Source organism: Tenrec ecaudatus, chromosome 8 (genome assembly GCF_050624435.1).
Source record: "Tenrec ecaudatus isolate mTenEca1 chromosome 8, mTenEca1.hap1, whole genome shotgun sequence".
Lineage (NCBI taxonomy): Eukaryota > Metazoa > Chordata > Mammalia > Afrosoricida > Tenrecidae > Tenrec > Tenrec ecaudatus.
The window spans coordinates 98,723,703-98,743,003 of NC_134537.1; the positions used below are offsets into that span (position 1 = coordinate 98,723,703).

Genomic DNA, 19,301 nt, shown 5'->3' on the forward strand with positions numbered 1-19,301 from the left:
GTTCAAGACAACGGGACCAGGTGAAGTAAAAAGACTTCTGAGTCATGAGAGCCAAGGTCTTTGAGTTGAGACTGCCCTAAAGAATAAAGAGAAAAATGGTCGCACTTACACTAGGGAAAATATTTTCTGCCCTTGGGTTCCTAAGGGAAGAGGTGCAGTGGGAGACACAGATAAGACCTCTCAACAAGCGTCTGTGAAAAGAAGCACTTGACCTTGTTGTATCAATGTTCCCATCCTTCTCGGGCTAAACACTTAGAGTCTTGGGGCAGCAGATATCTTGTACCTCATTCCAAAACAGGTTAAGTAGTTGAAGGAAAAGGAAGCTGGCTTGTGAATTTTATCCGAGAATCCTGGGAATTGACAAGAGTCCAGAGTTTTCCATCGTACTGTGGCATTAAAGAGAAGCTGTGTGGGTGCTGGACTGATCGCCCCTAACCAGACTTGTGTAGGAACTAGTCGAGTGTTTTTTCTGAAAGACATGATAGGACCTGAGGACTGAAGACCTTGAAGGTCATTCAGACAGGATAAAGGATGCTTTGAAGCCCATTTGACTTCATCCACATGGAAGTGAACAGCAGATGTTAGAACAGGCAGAGGCTGGTCAATGACTACGTACCTTTCATTGATGCCATGGTACTAGATAAGAACACAAACTCACTGCCATTGAGTCTGTACCAACTCATGGAAACCCTATCAGACAGGGTAGAACTGCCTCTGTGATTTCCCAAGACTATAATTCTTTACAGGAGTAGAAAGCACGTCTGTCTCCCAAGGAGCAGCTGGTGTTTCCGCAATTAGCATGAGAACTTGTAGCCACTCAGCTAGCAGGGCCCCTGCTCCAAGATTTGCCCTTTGGAATGTGTGTATGAGTTGGCACTGACTCCGTGGCAAAGGGTTGACAGGTGGGATAAGGTCTTAAGATAGAAACTAACTCAATTAAAACAATTACATTTATTTGCACACTTGGCACATGGATTTCATATTTATTCCCACTGCTTTTTAGTGTTATATTTCTTACTTCCTCCCACGGGGTCAATTCATTCATTTTATAAAAACAAATCTCTAATGTGAAGACGTATAGAGTGGAAACAAAATGGACCTTCTAAATTCACGTACCTCATAGGAAGGTGTCATCTGTGCTGCGGTAGTTACATAATCTAGCATCAATTGGGGATTGGAGAGGATTAAGAGTGAAGGGGTGGAGTCTAATCTGTCAATCGGGTCATAGCCAATGAGGCCTCAGTGTGGGCATGGCCTTCCCCTGAGGATTCTGGGAATTCCTATATTTTCTTTTTGGAGGCGGGAGACACTGTCTCTCAGCTCACTCCCTGAGAGACAAGGCAGTACACTGATAGACCCTGTATTCTGGAAATTAGAGGAGCTACATGGAGACCCCTGCCAGTGCTGAGATGCTTCTACTGCCATTGGATCCACAAGACTTTGCACCCACTGGCCTGTGATATTCGGCGTCATTGCATGTGTTCCATGAATCAAAAGAGGAATTTATACATTGGTATTAACATGCGGGCTAATATCAGACATAAACTTGATCTGGACTGGGCATGGTGTTTTCTCAATATTCAATTGCTCTCGTATATAAACCTCTTTCTTATATACATATGAGTCTCCCTGGATTGGCTTCTCTAGTCTACTCAGACTAACACATATGCACATGCCCATGAAACTATTCATTTCATTATGGTTACTTAAAAATCCTACTGGAGTCTCCTTCTCCCTTTACCTCTATTCAAGAATTTTCAACTTCCTGCCACAAAGCTGGCAAGCCAAGCTAGTTTTGTGACATAGGGCCACCTTGCGTGTGTCAAAGCCACAGGGTTTGCAATGGCTAATTTAGGGAAACTAGAGTTCCAGCCCTTTTTCTGAGGGACGCTAGATAGATTCTAATCTCCACTCATTTATTTAGCAGCTCAAAGTATTAACCGCTTCCACCACCCAAGGGCTCCCGGAGAAGGCAAGTCTAAAGCCCAAACTCATGGTCAGAGCATCGATGCGGACTTATCACGGCCCTATTGCACAAGGGAGAACTTCTATGTGGGTTTCTAAGACTAACTCCTCCGGGGAGTAGAAAGGCTCATCTTTCTCCCTAAGATCCTACTCAGTGTTTCGAACTACTGACCTTGTGGTTAACTACCCATTGCATAACCATTATGTCACTGGACTCCTTTTAAGAAAGGCAAACCAGTACTCAGTAAAAACATCATCACTTTTTAAAATGAATAGTCAAATGAATGCACACAGATATGTTTTAAAAATAAATCAACAAGATAATCTAGACAAAGGTAACTTTATTTCCGTTTGAAATTTCTCTTGATTTTATATTTCTTTGTTAACAGAATAGAGTCAACTCACTTCTCTGTGGGGTTCTGATGAATAGGTTCTCACTAACAGCATTCAACAAAGAAGAATACGATGCTCTATAGAGCAGAAACATAAATAGTGATGAGATCCCCTTTTGATTATTTCAAACAGAATCCTGATCCTTATTTTCTAGGCTGACTGTCCTCAGTGGGGGACAGGGTAAGGGGATCCCCTCCTTTTTGTTTTCTCTGGGGAAAAGGTCCGTCTTTTAAGCACTTTGGTGGAGAATTGACTCTAAAGTCTTATCCCTGACACTTTTCAGGAAACTCAGAACAGCAGTTCCACCCGTGCCTCTGTCTTCTAAAGCTTGAGGCGGCCCTGGGAGATGGCTCTTCCTCCTGACCTTTGCTTTAGCTGCAGCTGAGATAAGGTATTTGGTCACTACAGCAATGTGATAGCTTCGAAGCTTTGCTAGGGCCTCAACGCATTGGTTATAGGCTGTACAGAGTTGGCTGTTTCCTGAGGATAGGATGTATTCTCTCAGTGAAGGAGCAGAGTGGATTTCTTCTAGGAAGGCCTTGTGGGCGGGAGGCATGTAGTCTCTCATGCGGTGCAGGAAGTCAGCTGAAAGGAACAAGTTATAACAATATCACAGCTTCAAATGGAATTGCAGCCAAGTCTTTAGTACATTGCCAGGTATTAGTGTAGCGGACTCTGTTGGTGCTGGCTTAATGGACCACTCAATTGCTGACATTGTGATTTGTAGAGTTCAAATATTCACAGGCACTTTTTTGATTGTTGCCAGGAGATGGGGTGATGAAAAGAAGCAACCCCATCTCAGATAGACAATTGACTTGAAACTAGACCTAGACATCCACCCTTACATATTTCCTTTACATTTAACATAAAAGGAAATCCATAAATGCAAGGCATAATCAACAAAGTTATCTGTTCAATGATATTTTTATTATCTTTTAAATTTCTATTGATTTCATATTAATTTGCACATAGAATAGGGCATATGCAGGCCCCTGTGGGGTTATGCCTCAGAATGACTTGACCTGATTCATTAAATACTCTGGTGAATCCTATTTCCTAAATAATTTTATTTTGAGATAATGATTATGAAGAGGAAATTTAGAACATTAATAAGGGTGATTAAGGAAAAAAGATAAACTATTAATAACCTTTAGGAATAAAGTTTTAAAAACAAATCTATACAGATGTATAGATTTGGAAAGCCATTGTGTTGTTATTACACATGGTGAATCAATAACTCACTTTACCCAATGTGAAATTCAGTGAAGAATTCTGTTTTGGAGAACTGACTTTTGTGGATGAGACTGAACTCTCTGCTGCAAACTTTCAGTCTATTTACAATTCTAATCCACCTTGGAAATTCTACCTTGGAGTGGCTTACTGCAGCTGACAGGCACTGGACGCGCTGCTGGCAGGTCACGAAATGAGCAATGTCAACTTTCCAATACGTTAGATAGCTCTTCTGGCATAACTTAATTTGACTCAAAGTTGTACCATTTTTTGAGGAAGAACTTTTAGTGGAGAAATTCAAATACAACACTAGCTGATCCTAAAATCTTTGATAAATTCCAGAGCTTTCCAACTCCAGATGCTTCCTCTATTATATAGAAAGAAAGTTACTATTAAACAATCCAAATTGAAATCATTAATATTAAAAATATGAGGGTAAGTCAAAAGGTATTTGGAATAGGGTTCCAGTTAATACATAGTGTTTATTTCAACAAAATGTGTTTAAATGTGTCTCTGATAGTGAATGGCTGAAGAAAAGTTCTTTCAGTAATACACTTGTTTTCATCTTACAAGAGTGACTTTGAAAAAAAAAAGATACCTTTTTTTGTACCAAGAGAAAAACAATTTTGAGGTCAGGGCTAATATATATTTTTTTTACCCAAACTCAAGTGGACATCTTTCAAAATCCTTGAAGCTTTGCAACAAGTTTATGGAATGATACCCACATAAAATAACAATTTTTAGAAGGAGGATGTGCTTTCAGAAAGGTTGGAAATACCTCAAAGGACAACCAGCAGAGTGAAGACTCTCAACCTCAACAAATGAAGAAACTGGTTGAAATACAGAAACTCATGGAAAAGACAGCAGCATTATTATTGATAAACAGCAACTAAAATTGAGACCAAACATAGTTCAGCATTTTCTATTTTAAATAATCATCTTGGCCTTCAGTAAATTTTGGCTTGATGTGTAATCAAAGCATTCTAAGAACAGCTTAGTCAGAGACGTGATCTTGCCATCAGTCCTTTAAGCAAGACGGAAGTGAATTAGATGGTTTTATGGAATGATCTTAACATGAATGAATCTGGGGTTTACCAACATAATCCAGAGAGTTAGGTTCAAACAAAGTGGTGGCTTTTGAAGGACTTATTTTTTTTGACCAGTTAGATCAAAGATTTGCTCAGAAAGGCTTAAAAAAATTATTTCAAAGGGGTAACCCCACTCATTTCCCAGGTGGCTAATGTGCTTCTGGGATTCTGGCCTCTGGGACACTGACATTTCAAGTACCATTAGGGTAACCCATAATGAACAGGCTTCAGCACAGCTTCTAGACTAGGAAGAAGGAGTAGGGATATCATTTCTTAAGTATTAGCCACTCAAAATAGTATGCATAGCATTAAACATTGTCTGACATAGTACAGGAAGAGCATCACCCTGGTTGGAAGGCAGTGAGAATATGCTTGGAGAAAAGTAGAATTGACTTAATGATGTAAATGGAGTAAAGCTTTGGGGACTTTCCTTTGCTGATGGGACACAAGTCGATATGAGAAAAAGATAATGGCAAGAATCCACTAATAATCAGAACATGGAATGTATGAAGCATGAGTCTAGAAAAATTAGAATCCATCAAAATTTAAACAGAATGTATAAAGACCATTATCCTGGTATTAGTGAATGGAAATGAGCTGGAAATTTTGAGTAATAATAGTATGTTAATTACAGGAATGACAAATTTGAGATGAATGGTGGCATACTCATCATCAAAAAGAACACTTTTTTCTTTTTGAAGTTCAATGTTGTCTGTGATAGGATGATATCGATATGTTTAAAAGGGAGATTGGTGAATAGAATTAATATTCAAATTTACACTTCAATTACTAAAGCCAATGATGATAATCTTGAAAAATTATTTTTACCATCTTATGTCTGAAATTGATCAAACGTGCAATCAAGATGCATTGATAATTACTGGTGATTGGAATAGAAAAGTTGAAAACAAAGATAATGTTTGAAAATATGGACTTATTGTTAGAAATGAAGCAATAGATTATAGAGTAGGATATTGCAAGATCAATGCCTTCTTCGTTGTAATTTCATTTTTCAGCAACAAAAACAGTAACCATACATGTAGATCCTGCCAGATGTAATGCACAAGAATTAAATGGACTAAATCTGTGGGAAGAGGTGATAGACAGCTTCAATCCCATCAGCCCAAATAAAGCCAGTGACGGAATATGGAATAGACCCTCAATTGTTTATATTTAAATTCATGTTGTAATTGAAGAAAATTGAAAGAAGTCCATGGAAGCCAAATTATAAACTTGAGTATATCCCACCTGAATTAGAGACCATCTCACAAATAGGTTTGACACATCAAACACTAATGATTAACGATCAAATGAGTTGGATTAAATCAAGAATATCATATACAAAGCAACAAAAGGTTATTAAAATGGCAGAAAATAAAGAAAATACTGATAGATGTGAAAAAATTCTGGAACTTGCTCTTGCTATATGGATATGCAAATCAGTGAGCAGAGATTTCTTTGAGGAAGGGTTGGAGAGACCGAACCCCTTCAATTATCTACCTACCTGGAGAATATGTGCAGAACAGTAGTCCCACATTTTGATATTTTTATTTAAGGGAGATTTCTTAGCAGATATTTTTTGTAAAGAAATGCTATATGATTTGAAAGTGAAACTCCAGTCACTTGTGTACCTTCGGGGATCAATCTGATGTTAATTGTCAAGAAACAGTAACATATGGCAGGCGTGTAGGTTGACTTAGATAAAAATAAACTTTATGATGCTGTCATTTACAGTTAGTCTTATCAACTGGTAGATCAGACTCTGCTTTCTTTTTCCATATTATTAAAAAGAAAGATGTTGGACTTACCACTTTCCTTGCTATGGGAAACGCCTAAGAACGCATCAAAGGCTTGCAGCACTGTGCTCTGAGCCGCACTCCCTCCAGAGTATTCCAGGGGCTCTTTCGAAACGCCTTCATAGATCAGCCCCAGGGGCATTGCTGGATTATCTTTCCATCTAAATAAAAGTCACAGAGAAGTAGGGAATGCTACGAGTTAGCATAGTTTCTGATAGGCAAGCAGAGAGTCACGGGAACATGATTTTGGTGTTGATAATAGGACAAGGGACTGGCTATATTTGTCGGGAGGCTGTGCATCCGTCATCTCGACAGCAGCTTCGTGGCTGTCATATAACATAGTATGACTCTTCTTCGTGGAAATGATTCCTCCGGATAAGTTCGAGTTATTTGGAGAAGACCCCTTACCAGGAGTCTTTTTTTTTTTTTTAATCATTCCATTGGGGGCTCATACAACTCTGACCATAATCTATACATACATCAATTGTGTAAAGCACATTTGTACATTTGTTGCCCTCATCATTCTCAAAGCATTTGCTCTCAACTTAAGACCTTGGCATCAGCTCCTCATTTTTCCCCTCCCTCCCTGCTCTGGAGTCTCATGAGATGTTTGTTGGAGAAATTTAGCTATAAAAATGCTCTCTGTGGTGATCAACACGGGCAAGACTATAGAACGCTTCTTCACTTTCTCTGTTCATTTCCACAATGATGAGCTGCTGCCTGCAACTCCACAAGAAGCGCCTCAAGTAAGCTCGCACACACATGCTTGCCCCTCCATAAAACAGCGATAGCTTTTACAGTTGATCACTGTTTTACCCTTACCCACTGTAACTATTCGAATCCATGAGGATGGCGGTTGAATCATTTGTTGATATGCTAGTAGCTATTAGCAGTGAGGGTGAATGATATAGGTGGCAACAATGTGGACACAATACAACCCTAAGATTGACAGAGGTAATGTTAGGGTCATGTCGAAGGATTGTAACTGGGGCTTTTAAAAATCCAAACTACAAATTCCGGGCCATCAAGTCAATTCAGACCCATAGAGAGCCCTACAGGCAGGGTCAAACTGTGGGTTTTCAAGGTTGTAAATCTTCGCAGGCACAGAAATCCTCCTTTTTCTCCCACAGGATGTCAGGTCGAGTCAAACTGCTGACCTTGGCAGTTGGCGGCACAGCTCAGAGCCCGCTGCCCCACAGGGCTTCTACCTGGGCTCTTAGTCAGACTCATATCAAGTGAGCTCCTCTCTCTCCTCTTTCCCCCTCTCCCCTTCCACCCCTCGCTTCCTCTACCTCTATCCCCACCTCTCCTCCCCCCTCCTCTCTCTCTCTCCTCTCCTTCTGATTCTGTCTCTTCATCCCTACTCGCATCTATTTTACTCGTCCCTGTGTACGGTTTTTTGCAGCGTCTTGAACAAGGCTGTGTGGGGGAGGACTCTATATACTGCTATAATCTAACAATGGTAACAAGAACACATGGCATTTGTGTGCATAATGCTTTAGTTTATACAGCACATACACATGCACTTGCCATTTGACCTTTTGTGAATGCAAAGGCCATTGAGCGCAGTCAAGTCTCTACTGTCACATACCTTGAGAATGATGAAGCCAGAGCTTAAACCCCAAATGTGCTATCCTCTCTTTCCATTTTCCCAAGAACTTCACATGTGGATTTCTTTATCGGAAAGGAAAATAAGGCTTTCCTCTTATTTCTAGGAACAGACTACTTTCTTTAGCATACGATTTAAATAGCTGGCTTACATTGACGTCGCACCTTCTTCCTGTAATTCTAAAGTCAGTTTACTCAAGAGAAAAAGCACACCACCCTACACACACTTACAAAAGCAGTAAACAGCTCTGCTTGCTATGCATGACCTTTTCCAAATACTTTCCTGTGGTAGGGAATGCTATAAGCAACCGAATTGGTTTTTTAGTTTGTTTCAGTTTTGTTTTTAGCTGTTTGGAGTTGACTCCCCTATGGTTTACACTGACTGAGCAGTGTATTCTTTACAGGTGGGAAATATCACTCTGGAAAGAGATTGGGGACATTATCAATGGTAAGGAAATGCACAGAAAAAGCAAAGAGGAGATTCCGATTGTTACACCATAACTAGCTGAATTAGATACCTGTTAAGAACGAGAATTCTCTCCATGATGCTCACCTTCCCGACACAATTGCTGAGGACAAAGCGGGTGCATAAGCAAATGTGGTGAAGAAAGCTGATGGTGCCTGGCTATCAAAAGATATAGCATCTGAGGTATTAAAGGCTTGAAGTAAACAAGTGGCCATCTAGCTGAGAAACATCAAAGCCCACATGGAAGAAGCACACCAGCCTGTATGATCACAGGTGTCAATGAGATAAGGTATAAGGCATCAAAGAACAAGAAAAGCATAGCATTGTAAATGAGGGAGAGTGCAGATTGGGGACCCAAGGCCCATCTGTAAGCAACTGGACATCCCCTTACAGAAGGATTGCAGGGAGGAGATGAGCCAGTCAGGGTGCAGTGTATCAATAATGAAACATACAACTTTCTTCTAGTTCTTTAATGCCCCCCCCACTCACTATCATGATCCCAGTTCTACCTTACAAATTTGGCTAGACCAGAGGATGTACACTGGTACAGATAGGAACTGGAAACACAGGGAATCCAGGACAGATGAACCCCTCAAGACCAGTGGTGAGAGTGGCAATACCGGGAGGGTGGAAGGAAGGTGGGGTAGAAAGGGGGAACCAATCACAAGGATCTATATATAATCCCCTCCCTGGGTGATGGACAACAGGAAAGTGGGTGAAGGGAGATGTCAGACAGTGTGAGACATGATAAAATAATAATTATAAATTATCAAGTGTTCGTGAGGGAGGGTGGGCGGGGAGGGAGGGGAAAAATGAGAAGCTAATACCAAGGACTCAAGTAGAAAGAAAGTGGTTTGAGAAAGATGATGGCAACATATGTACAAATGTGCTGACACAATGGACAGATGTATGGATTGTGATAAGGGTTGTATGAGCTCCCAATAAAAGGGTTTTTTTTAAGTGAGAATTCTCTTTGAGGCAGATGTAGAATTTCATCTCAACTTCTCCATTTAGTACCTGTGGGCCTTCAAAGAGCTCATGGGAAAATTCCATTATTTTTTTAATCCATTTCCCCTACTTTTTTAAACCCCTCATATTATTATATCCCTTATTGGATTGTTTTGAGAAATGACTAAACTATTACATTCTCAGTGCCTGAAATGTATTAAGGTACAGCATTTTTGTGCAAGTCAATCTGACTCTTTTCCCAATTTGTGCCTACTTCTTAAATATTCTGGGAGAATTAAATGTGATCCAGAGGGGCTTTGTGAATTGTCAATATTAGGATACTGTTCTTATAAAATTTCTAAACAAGGGGCCAAACACACATAGATATCCACGTTCAGATTTATCTTTGTAATCTAGCCGAGGGTCTTACTTACTCATGGTCCCTTATGTCTCTTTGTCTAGACCCTTCCCATTTTGAGGACTCTAGACATGTTGCACGTTTGACGAGGTCAATATTTTACCTTCTCTCACTGCTCGTACTTCTCACGTGATTTAATATAGAATTATAGATTTAGGAACAGCTGTCATCTAACAAATTGTTAGTTTATCCTTATTTTTTGCTCATTACTTTTGAGTTGATCCTGACAAGGTGGTGCCCCATGTGCAGAGGAGAGCCTCGCCATGACGGGGGTAGGGGGGCGGCTCAGGGCTGTGGCCTTTGAGCAGCAGCTTACCGCCACCAACCCCCCGCTTCGGCTTGGAGTCAAATACTCAAACATTTGAGTCATCCCTGACGACCATTTGTATCTGGACCTTTCTCCTCTACTGGAATCCATTGGCGCATAGACCCAAATGCCTATTTGATCATTCAGTGGAATCAACACGTTGCAAATTGACGTTCTCATCCTCCCTCTCCTTTGAGAAGTTTGTTTCTCTATCATAGAGACACTGAGAGCTCCACTATTTGAGTGGATTGGGCTCAAAATCTTAGGGTCATCTTTGACTGATGTTTTCCGTTTTCATTCGACATCCCATCCTATTGCAAATTCTGTCAACTTTTCCTTCAAAACATATCGCTGATCTGATCATTGTCCAACACCCCCACAGCTCCCAGCTCACTCTAAGCCACGGCTCTGGATTCTTTTTTTTTTTTTTTTTTTACATTTTATTAGGAGCTCATACAACTCTTATCACAATCCATACATATACATACATCAATTGTTTAAAGCACATCCGTACATTCTTTGCCCTAATCATTTTCAAAGCATTTGTTCTCCACTTAAGCCCTTTGCATCAGGTCCTCTTTTTTTTCCCCCTCCCTCCCCGCTCCCCCTGCCTCTGGATTCTTTCCACAACTTCTTGAATACGCTCCCTGCTTTCAAGCCTGCTCGCCCATCATCCATGTCCCACGTAGCAAGTACAGTGGTTCGCAACTTACAGCAGATTTATTTTACACTCTTCTCAAACATTTTCAACCATTTCCATTTCACTTAGAAGCCAAGCAGTTCTATTGATCTTGTTTCCTCCTATCATTCTGAACTAATCTTATACAATTCACTTCATGCCAACCCTGCCTGTTTGCAGCCTCGCCTACTGGTACACACGTGCTTGTACTCAGGGTCACTGGACTCAGTGTCCTTTTGCTTGGGACAAGGTTGTAGGTGGCTCGCTCCCTCACTTCTTTAAGTACATAGAAATGAAACTTCCTCCACCACCCCTGGCATGTACTAATAGCCCGTTTATTACTTTATATCTTGCTATATTGTTTGTTGACATAAATATGGTTTATAGTATTCTATTTTATTGTTTTATTAATATACTAGCTAATTTATTGTCTTCTGTCATTAAGATGGAAATTCTACAAGAACAGAGTTGTTGTTTAGTTTTACTTTCCAATTCTCAGCACCTAAAATAATTTCTGAGTTGAAGGATACATTCACTAAATATCCGCTGGATAAATGAATGGCATTCTATTAGTTTGCATTAGAAATCCTAAATACACAGACTCAAGTGGCACTTCTTAAAAGGGTCTGCGCAGTTGAAAAGAAGCATCAACTGTCTCAAATGGCCCAACCAACATCAGTTAGTAATCATTCACTTCCCCAATGTGAAGAGGCATTTGAAGCCAGCTGGTAGCTGCTGGAGATAAGGCCAGTTTTAAAGTGGGAAAATAAATAAGTAAAAACAAAGACGTGTTCTGTTTTCAAAACTTAAATTCTACTACTCTCATGAGATTCATCTCAGGAAGGAAAATCATATTTCTCTCAGAAACTTGTGGACCGAACCCATGAACTGTCAGGCTTAGGCCTCTGTGTATGAAATAAACTATTTCCCTTTCACATATCTGTCCATCGAGTCAATTCTGGCTCAGCTTGATCTCATGAGTAGCCCTATAGAACCGGGTAAAACTGACCTGGTGGGTTTCAGAACTGTAGCTCTTCACAGGAGTAGAAAACCTCATCTTTCTCCCACGGAGCAGCTGGTGGTTTCAAACTGCTGAACTTGTGGTTTGCAGACCAGCACACAACCCACTAGGCCACCAGAGGTTGGCCATATTTTAGCTTTTGGTGTACTATATTTAAAGCAACACCAAGGATTTTCAAATATTCTAAGCAAAAGAGTTTTTGAAAATGTCAACAAAATTTTAAACTAAATATAGGACAAATAAACACAAGAGAAAAATTAGATACTGCAAGACAACCTCATGAGAATTCTAAGCAATGCTGATGTTAATATATTTAAGGTTTACTATTGACAACTTAGTTTAGCTGCATGGTAAATATTTTTGAGGATCAGAATCAGAGGGGGGGCATTTATCTAGATTCTTTTTACAGTATATTACTTGTCTGCAGCTTATTTTAATAAAATAGTCAACCTCTCATGTTCAACTATTATTTTTGTTGGTACTTTTGCATCAGCTTTAGCTCATTTTGATCTCACGAGACAAAGTAGAATGACCCTATAGGGTATTTTAGGCTGTAATGTGATATTTATGGGCGTAGGATCCCTGAGGGTGTAGCGGGTTACTTGTAGAACTGCTAATCACAAGATTAGAAGTTCAAACCCACCAGCCAATCTGCAGGAGAAAGGTGAGGCTTTCTTTCCTGCACCATGAGACTAATCTTTACCTACTCTTATGCTCGTTTTAGAAACCCACAAGAGCAGTTCTTCTCTGTCTGTAGGGTCACTCTGAGTCAGAATTGACACCATGGCAACGAGGTTGTCTCTTGGCTTAGCTGAAACCATTGGTGGGTCTGAACTATCAAATTTCTGGTGGGCACCTGGAATACTAGTTCCGGATCTCCTTTGAGTTCTGAGATTTCAGATATGTAGTAGCTCATTATCAGACACCTCTTTGTAAAGAAAGAAATAGAATTTATTTATTTCCTGGAGGATATTTTGGGATAGAATTCTAAACCTATCTCGCCACAACCACCACCACAACCAAAGATACCCAACTCAAATCCTCAGAATGTTAGTGTGAATGCAATGTTATATCCAGGAAGATCATACGTTCTAGGCACATTGAAAAATAAGTTGACTTTAAGAGAGAAATTAATCTTATATTATACAGGTGATGACATCTACTTACAGGTATGCCCCGTGTTATTGTGCTCTGTTGTAGTCAGCTTTGCAGATGCTGTGGTTTTATAGACGTGGAAGGCTTGTGGCAATTCGGCATTGAGCAAGTATATCAGCATCACTTTGCCAACAGCATGTGTAATGTTATTGCACACTTCATATATGACCACGTGATGTAACCATAGCTCTTAGAAGCACACGGAAACTCACAATTCTGTCTGACTCAACGTATTGCGGTGACTGGTCTGGAACGGAACCCACAATATCTAGGAGGTATGGCTGTATACAGGTGGAGTATATCAAATCACAAGACTTTTAACAACAGAGAGCTTGCTTTGGGAAGAGACAAAAGGACACATTGGAAAAATTCACTAGAAACATTTGAAGCCCAATTGCTGTGATGGAGGAAGCACATAGAAGGACTGAAAGACTCCAGAGCGCCTCCTGTCGGATAGCCCTCAGAAAAACAGCCCCCCACTCCAAGCACGAGGAACCGACATATGGCTGGAATGGACCTGGAAGTGGATTCTTGACTAGATTCTGTGGACAAGAGCACAGCCCAACACACATCTTGATTTCACCCCAATGAGGCCTTTTAGCAGAGAACTCTGGTAAATTTGCCTGGATTTCAGGCCTCCAGAAGTGTCAGCTAAAAACTATATGTGTTGTTTTAAGTTGCTCAATTTACAATAATGGGTTCTGCTGCAAACTATCTGTTATGCAGAAAGCTATCTATAGACTTAAATGTCCAAATAAAGTGCAAATGGATTTTACTGGATTCGGTGTCTTTTAAATACCAGTCTATTTCACCCCCTGGGGACCCCCAGTCAATGGGCATGGAACACTAGGGCATTGAATCTTGGGTCTTCACAACATGCTCAAAGGCCACACCAGAAGGATCAGAGCTGGAGACCCTAGTAGATGAATCCCCACTAACTCTATCTCAAACACGCCTATAACTGGAGGATTTAAGACGGAAATTGCATGGTGTGTGAAGAAACAAGGCAGCACAGCCAAGAGTATTGAACTATCAGTAGGTGGACCAACATTGACTTACTACATCAATGACCTACTTGCTGTATTAAGATATGTATTATTCTGGCAAATCTGTGATTGACATTGTCGGTGAATATTGTTATGAGTTTTGCCTGACAACCAACTCCCATTGATGGGGTAAATTTCATCCAGTCACATAAGCATTTATTCTGTACCGGTGAATATATTCAAGTATTGTGATACGTAGTTAGCCTGCACTGGTTGAATCTCCCTCTCTCAATAGTGCTTTAAAAATGTGTGCCATGGTCAAATCACTGGGGGAGTGCAGCGGAACAGCAAGGGAATGGAGTGGCAAGGTCCCCAGGGAATGCTGAAAGTGGACTTTGGGGCCAGGGCATGGTGCCCCAACAGACTGGACTGGAAAATGCTCCTAAGGGCCAGCAAATGATCCCTGAACTAACTACAAGCTTGTCTCTTGTGAAAAAAAAAATGTGTGCCATGGACTAATCAACTAACAGAAGTGAGATCCTCTCCAGGAAGATGATCTACCATAAGTTACCAAGGATGTTTCTAAAGAAAGCCAGAGGCAGATAAAAACCACAGATTCAGGAATGTGTTTGGGGATTGCATTGATCCCAAGCCCAATGTAGGAACAATTAGTTCTTTCAACACGGCCCTGCTCGGAACTCACCTTCATGAAAGGAACACAGATGATATGGTGCTCTAGAAAAGTGTGATGAAGAAGTTAGATGTGCTAGACCATCAGATAAAATAGCATCTGGGGCCTACGAGTTTTGTTTTCAAGCAAACAGCCATCTAAATGAGATGTCAACTAACCCACATGGAAGAAGTACACCAAAATCAAGAACCAAAGGATTGTAAACTATATAATCCCAAAATGAAGCAGGGAATATTTTCAGAGCTCAAATTCTAGTTTGCAGACACCTATGGGTGACATTGGAAGCTCAGAGTGCATTTGTGGGGTCCACACAGGAAATAAGCCTCTGGTGATTTCCCTCTGACCATAATTGAGGAATAGGATTAAACTGGTTACCAGAGTATTGGTGAGACGACTATCGACTCTCAGAGATTAAAATCATAAACCTGACTTGAATAGTTAGTGTCTTGTAATTTCATCTCTCCTCTGATACACTTTGGACTTGATCTAGAGTTCAATTTTTTGTGGAATTTGTCTATTAGTTTTATTTATATTGGGGTTTAGCTCTGATGTCTTGTCATTGTGGGTAGACTTCCGGAACCTTTGTTATGTGTGTTTCTATGTTTTTAGTACATGAAACTCAGGATTGATTAAAAAACATCTATTTCAGTAGTTAATGTAAACTTGTAACATAATAGCAAGTACTTTAAAAAATTTGCCTTTCCTTTCCTTTTGCCTATTCCTACCAGAGCATAGCAGCATATATTGGTTGATATTTACTGCCAGACATGCTATGATGATCTCTATCTTGTGTCTGACATGCAAAGAACACAGAGAACAGGAAGAGGTTTATGAAATAAATACTGTTATGGATTGAATTATGTCCCTGAGAAATATGTGTTGTGCATCCTTACCTCTTTGCCTATGGTTATAGTCTCATTTGGGAATGGATTTTCTTTGTTATGTTAATGAGGCAGGATTCGTGTAGGTGTATCTTCAATCTCTTTTTAGATAGTAAATGATATTAAACAAGCAACCCAAGCAGAGATGGGGGAGATACAAGCCAAGACATGGATCTTCAAGGCAGTAGGACTCAGAAGCTAAAGAGACAAGGACCTTCTTGAGAGCTGACAGGAAGAAAACACTTTTCCCAAGAATTCCCTGAATTCGAATGTCTAAATTTCGAGAAAATAAAATTTTGTTAAAGCTACCCACTTATGGTATTTGTGTAAGAGCAATACAGATAACGAAGACAAATACAAACTGTCTTTGGAAGCAGTCTCTAAACTGAAGGAGTATTTGTGTAGAGGGAAAGACTCAATTTCGAGGCACACTCCCAACTCCTGGCTTACATTTTTCTCACTTTACCCCATCCACCAAGGTACCCATTCCTCCCAACAAACTTCCTAGCTGCTTCCTCCCGACAATGAAGATTCTCACCCAGGCTGATGTTCCCTTAGAGTTTTACCCATTCCAAACCCACCTAACCCGAGTAAATATTTAGTATATATTTCTACTTCTTCTTGCACCAGTTGAATATGTTATTGAGAGATTCTGGCACTTGGCATGTCCAGAATAGCTCTAGAATCTTCCTACTGATATGACCTCAGGCAGCTCTTAATTACCAAAATTACACACCAGATGCAACATATTTTGCATTTTTCACCTAACATACACGCTACTTCCATATTTCATTTTCACCATTTAAAAACAATGTATTTCCCTTAGTTAATGAATAGGGAAGTAGTCTTATCAAGAGATGCCAAGTAGACAATGGCTGCTACTGTTTCTAGGTGCCATCAAGTCAGTTCTGATGCAGAGGGATCATATGTACCACAGGACAAAACATCGCCCAGCCCTGCAAGGTCCTCACAGTTGTTCTTCTGCTCGAGCCCTCTGTTGCAGCTACTGTGTCAGTTCATCTTGTTGAGGGCCTTCCTCTGCCGATACCCCTCTGTTTTAATAAGCACGAATGGCTAGTGTATCCAAATGAAGGAATGTATCCAAAAGAAATGTCTTCTCTCTGGATACAATCAGCACGTGGGATAAAAGAAGACTATCATGGAATATGAAAAACTGGTTTGGGGCAGCTCGTCCAGGAGTGCTAGGTAATACTATCGTGCTACTGTCTACCCTTCCAACTTCAACTGCCTCCACCTGAAGGGGCAAGAACGGCCAGAAGCAATATAGTGACTACGTGGGTGGCAGCTTGGGCTGCTTTTTCTTTTCTTCTTTTGCTGTCAACAGTTGAGGTTCCAGGAAAGTGAACACAAATAGGTCTAATAAGGTGGCCCAAGGACAATGGCTTTGAACAGAAATAGCAGACTCGCTGTCATTTGTCAGGCAGATGCTATCCCACTTCTTTCATCCCAGAGTGGATGCAGGTGAGGACTCTGCTCGCAGAGGTTTCTTGGTGTGTTTCTGCCTCAAGGGAGCTTCAGTCTGTTCCTTTTCTCATAAATGTGGAAAATGCTACCAGAGGCCCCATGCTGGGAAAAGAGATGAACTATACTTACCCGGAGAGAAAGATCCGGATGACTGCATAAAATATGTCTGGATCTACATAATCTGGAGGAGCAATCAGAATGGGAATGTTACTGCAGGCACCACAAGAAATTGGTTACATGTGCAGCTTTGCTGCTTTCCCGGAGCTGCCTCTGCTGTCTGATCTGCTCAGAGGGCTGGACCCAGAGCAGCGCCTACAGGGGCTGGAGTGGGCTCTCCTGTGGCCTCCCTTGTTGCTGTTTTGGAATTTTTAAACTATTCCACATGCTGCCCTTTTCTGTTTGTGGCACCTCGCTGTGCTGTACTTAACAACAATAACAGCAAAAAGAGATCAAGACCACCTTCAAAAATACTGTGTTGAAGCCCTAGCCAACACAGTATGAAAGAAATAAAAAAGGTTATAAGATGATACATGAAAAAACAAAACAACATTATGTTCAAATGATATAATTTCTATATGGAAACCTCAGATAATCTACATATAATCATTAGACTTAATAAGACTGTTTAGTAAGGTATAGAATACAAGATTACTATTCAAATATCAAATTCATTTCTATAAACCAGCAGCAAACAAACAAGAGGAAATTAAATCAAAACATACTGTATGCAACATGAACAAAATTATAAATTGTGAATGAAACAATTTGCTGATAGAATAAATTGTTAAGTAACCTTAAAAACTAAATAAAACAGGATAAATGTAAAAGTATACCTTGTAGACAATGTTCATGGACAAGAAAGTGTACCATCAAAATTTAAAAAGGAAATGTATCTAAGAAAACACTTCACTATATGAATATATTTTAAGCCATATGAAAAAATTCTATCAATATGAAGAAATAGTTGGGAGTACTTTATCCAAAAACCTTAGAATAAATCTGTTATGCTACTGTAGCCCTCCCTCCCTCCCGATAATAAAAGGAAAAGGTTAGGTATAATATCAAAGTCATGCAATAGTTTCCAAGTTAATATACAGTTTATTAATATAATAATATTTCAGGTAACGTTTTCAACAAACCTATGTTTATTTGTTTGTAATGGAACTGAATGGAAGCCGCTTCTAGCAATCTATGCAAAAGGAAACGATTGCATAGGCTTTCCTGAAGAAAAAGCAGATTCAATTTTATCCATTCAACAATAAGAAATATTATAAAACTATAGTTAATAAGATAGCTGGTACAAGAAAAATTAGACCAATGAAAGAACAGAGTACTTTAAAGCACATCCAAAAATTAAGGAAAAAAGTTGAGAAAATTCTAATTTTGTCCCAACTTTATTCTATATGCAGATAGGACCTATCTGTAAATTAAGAACTGAAGCTTGAAGCGTAGAACTGTAATTTTACACAGAAAGACAGAAAAAAGGCACTTATGACTTATAAGCAGGGAAGAATTTCTTATGTAAGATATTTTAAATATAAATCCTTACAAAAGTAATGGATTTTTTAATTATATGAAGTTGAAGCACTTCCAATTATTAAGAGTCATAAAAAGACAATGCACAACAATTTGAGCACATATAATTTAAAAAAAACTTCCCCCAGAGTGAACAAACAGCAGTTAGAAATCAATAATTTGAGGATTAAAAGACTCCGAGAAAAAAATATATGACTATATGATAGCAACCAATAGAAAATATTCTCATCTTGAACTCACTCTCCTTGAGTTGATTCTGACTCATAGCTGTTGACAAAGTGGCTGTGCCAATGGCTCAAACCTAAGGAGAATGGTGAGGATGGCTCAGGACCAGGCAGTGTTTCCTCCTGTTGGACCGAGGGTCACTGTGAGTCAGTACTGACTTGGGGTCACCTAACGACAACAATAACAACATTCTAACTTTTAACCCAGCATTCTTTTCATTATTTGCATATTAGGTGCCAGGGGGAATTTTCAACAAAACTAGTAGAGAATGTTTGGGGACCTGACTGAGCACTCCTCTGAGAAGACTAATAGAGAGTTTCTTCCCTTACAAGCATGCAGCTGGTGAAGAAGGAGACCCACAGAAGCACGGTGCTCGGAGTCTCCTGTAAAGCCCTCTGGCCTAGACGGGTGGTTCCTAAAGGG

General features: G+C 39.9%; 1 protein-coding gene across 1 annotated transcript in view; it reads right to left on the bottom strand.

The window, feature by feature from the left end:
- Window positions 1-2,587: 2,587 nt before the first annotated feature.
- IDO2 (indoleamine 2,3-dioxygenase 2) overlaps window positions 2,588-19,301 on the bottom strand; it is a 72,086-nt gene continuing 55,372 nt past the window's right edge. The window contains exons 8-10 of the mRNA XM_075555746.1: window positions 17,247-17,298; window positions 6,485-6,633; window positions 2,588-2,943 (exon numbers count right to left, since the gene is read on the bottom strand). Of these exons, the coding sequence (XP_075411861.1) occupies window positions 2,588-2,943; window positions 6,485-6,633; window positions 17,247-17,298 (557 nt within the window). The remainder of the gene's footprint in view (window positions 2,944-6,484; window positions 6,634-17,246; window positions 17,299-19,301) is intronic.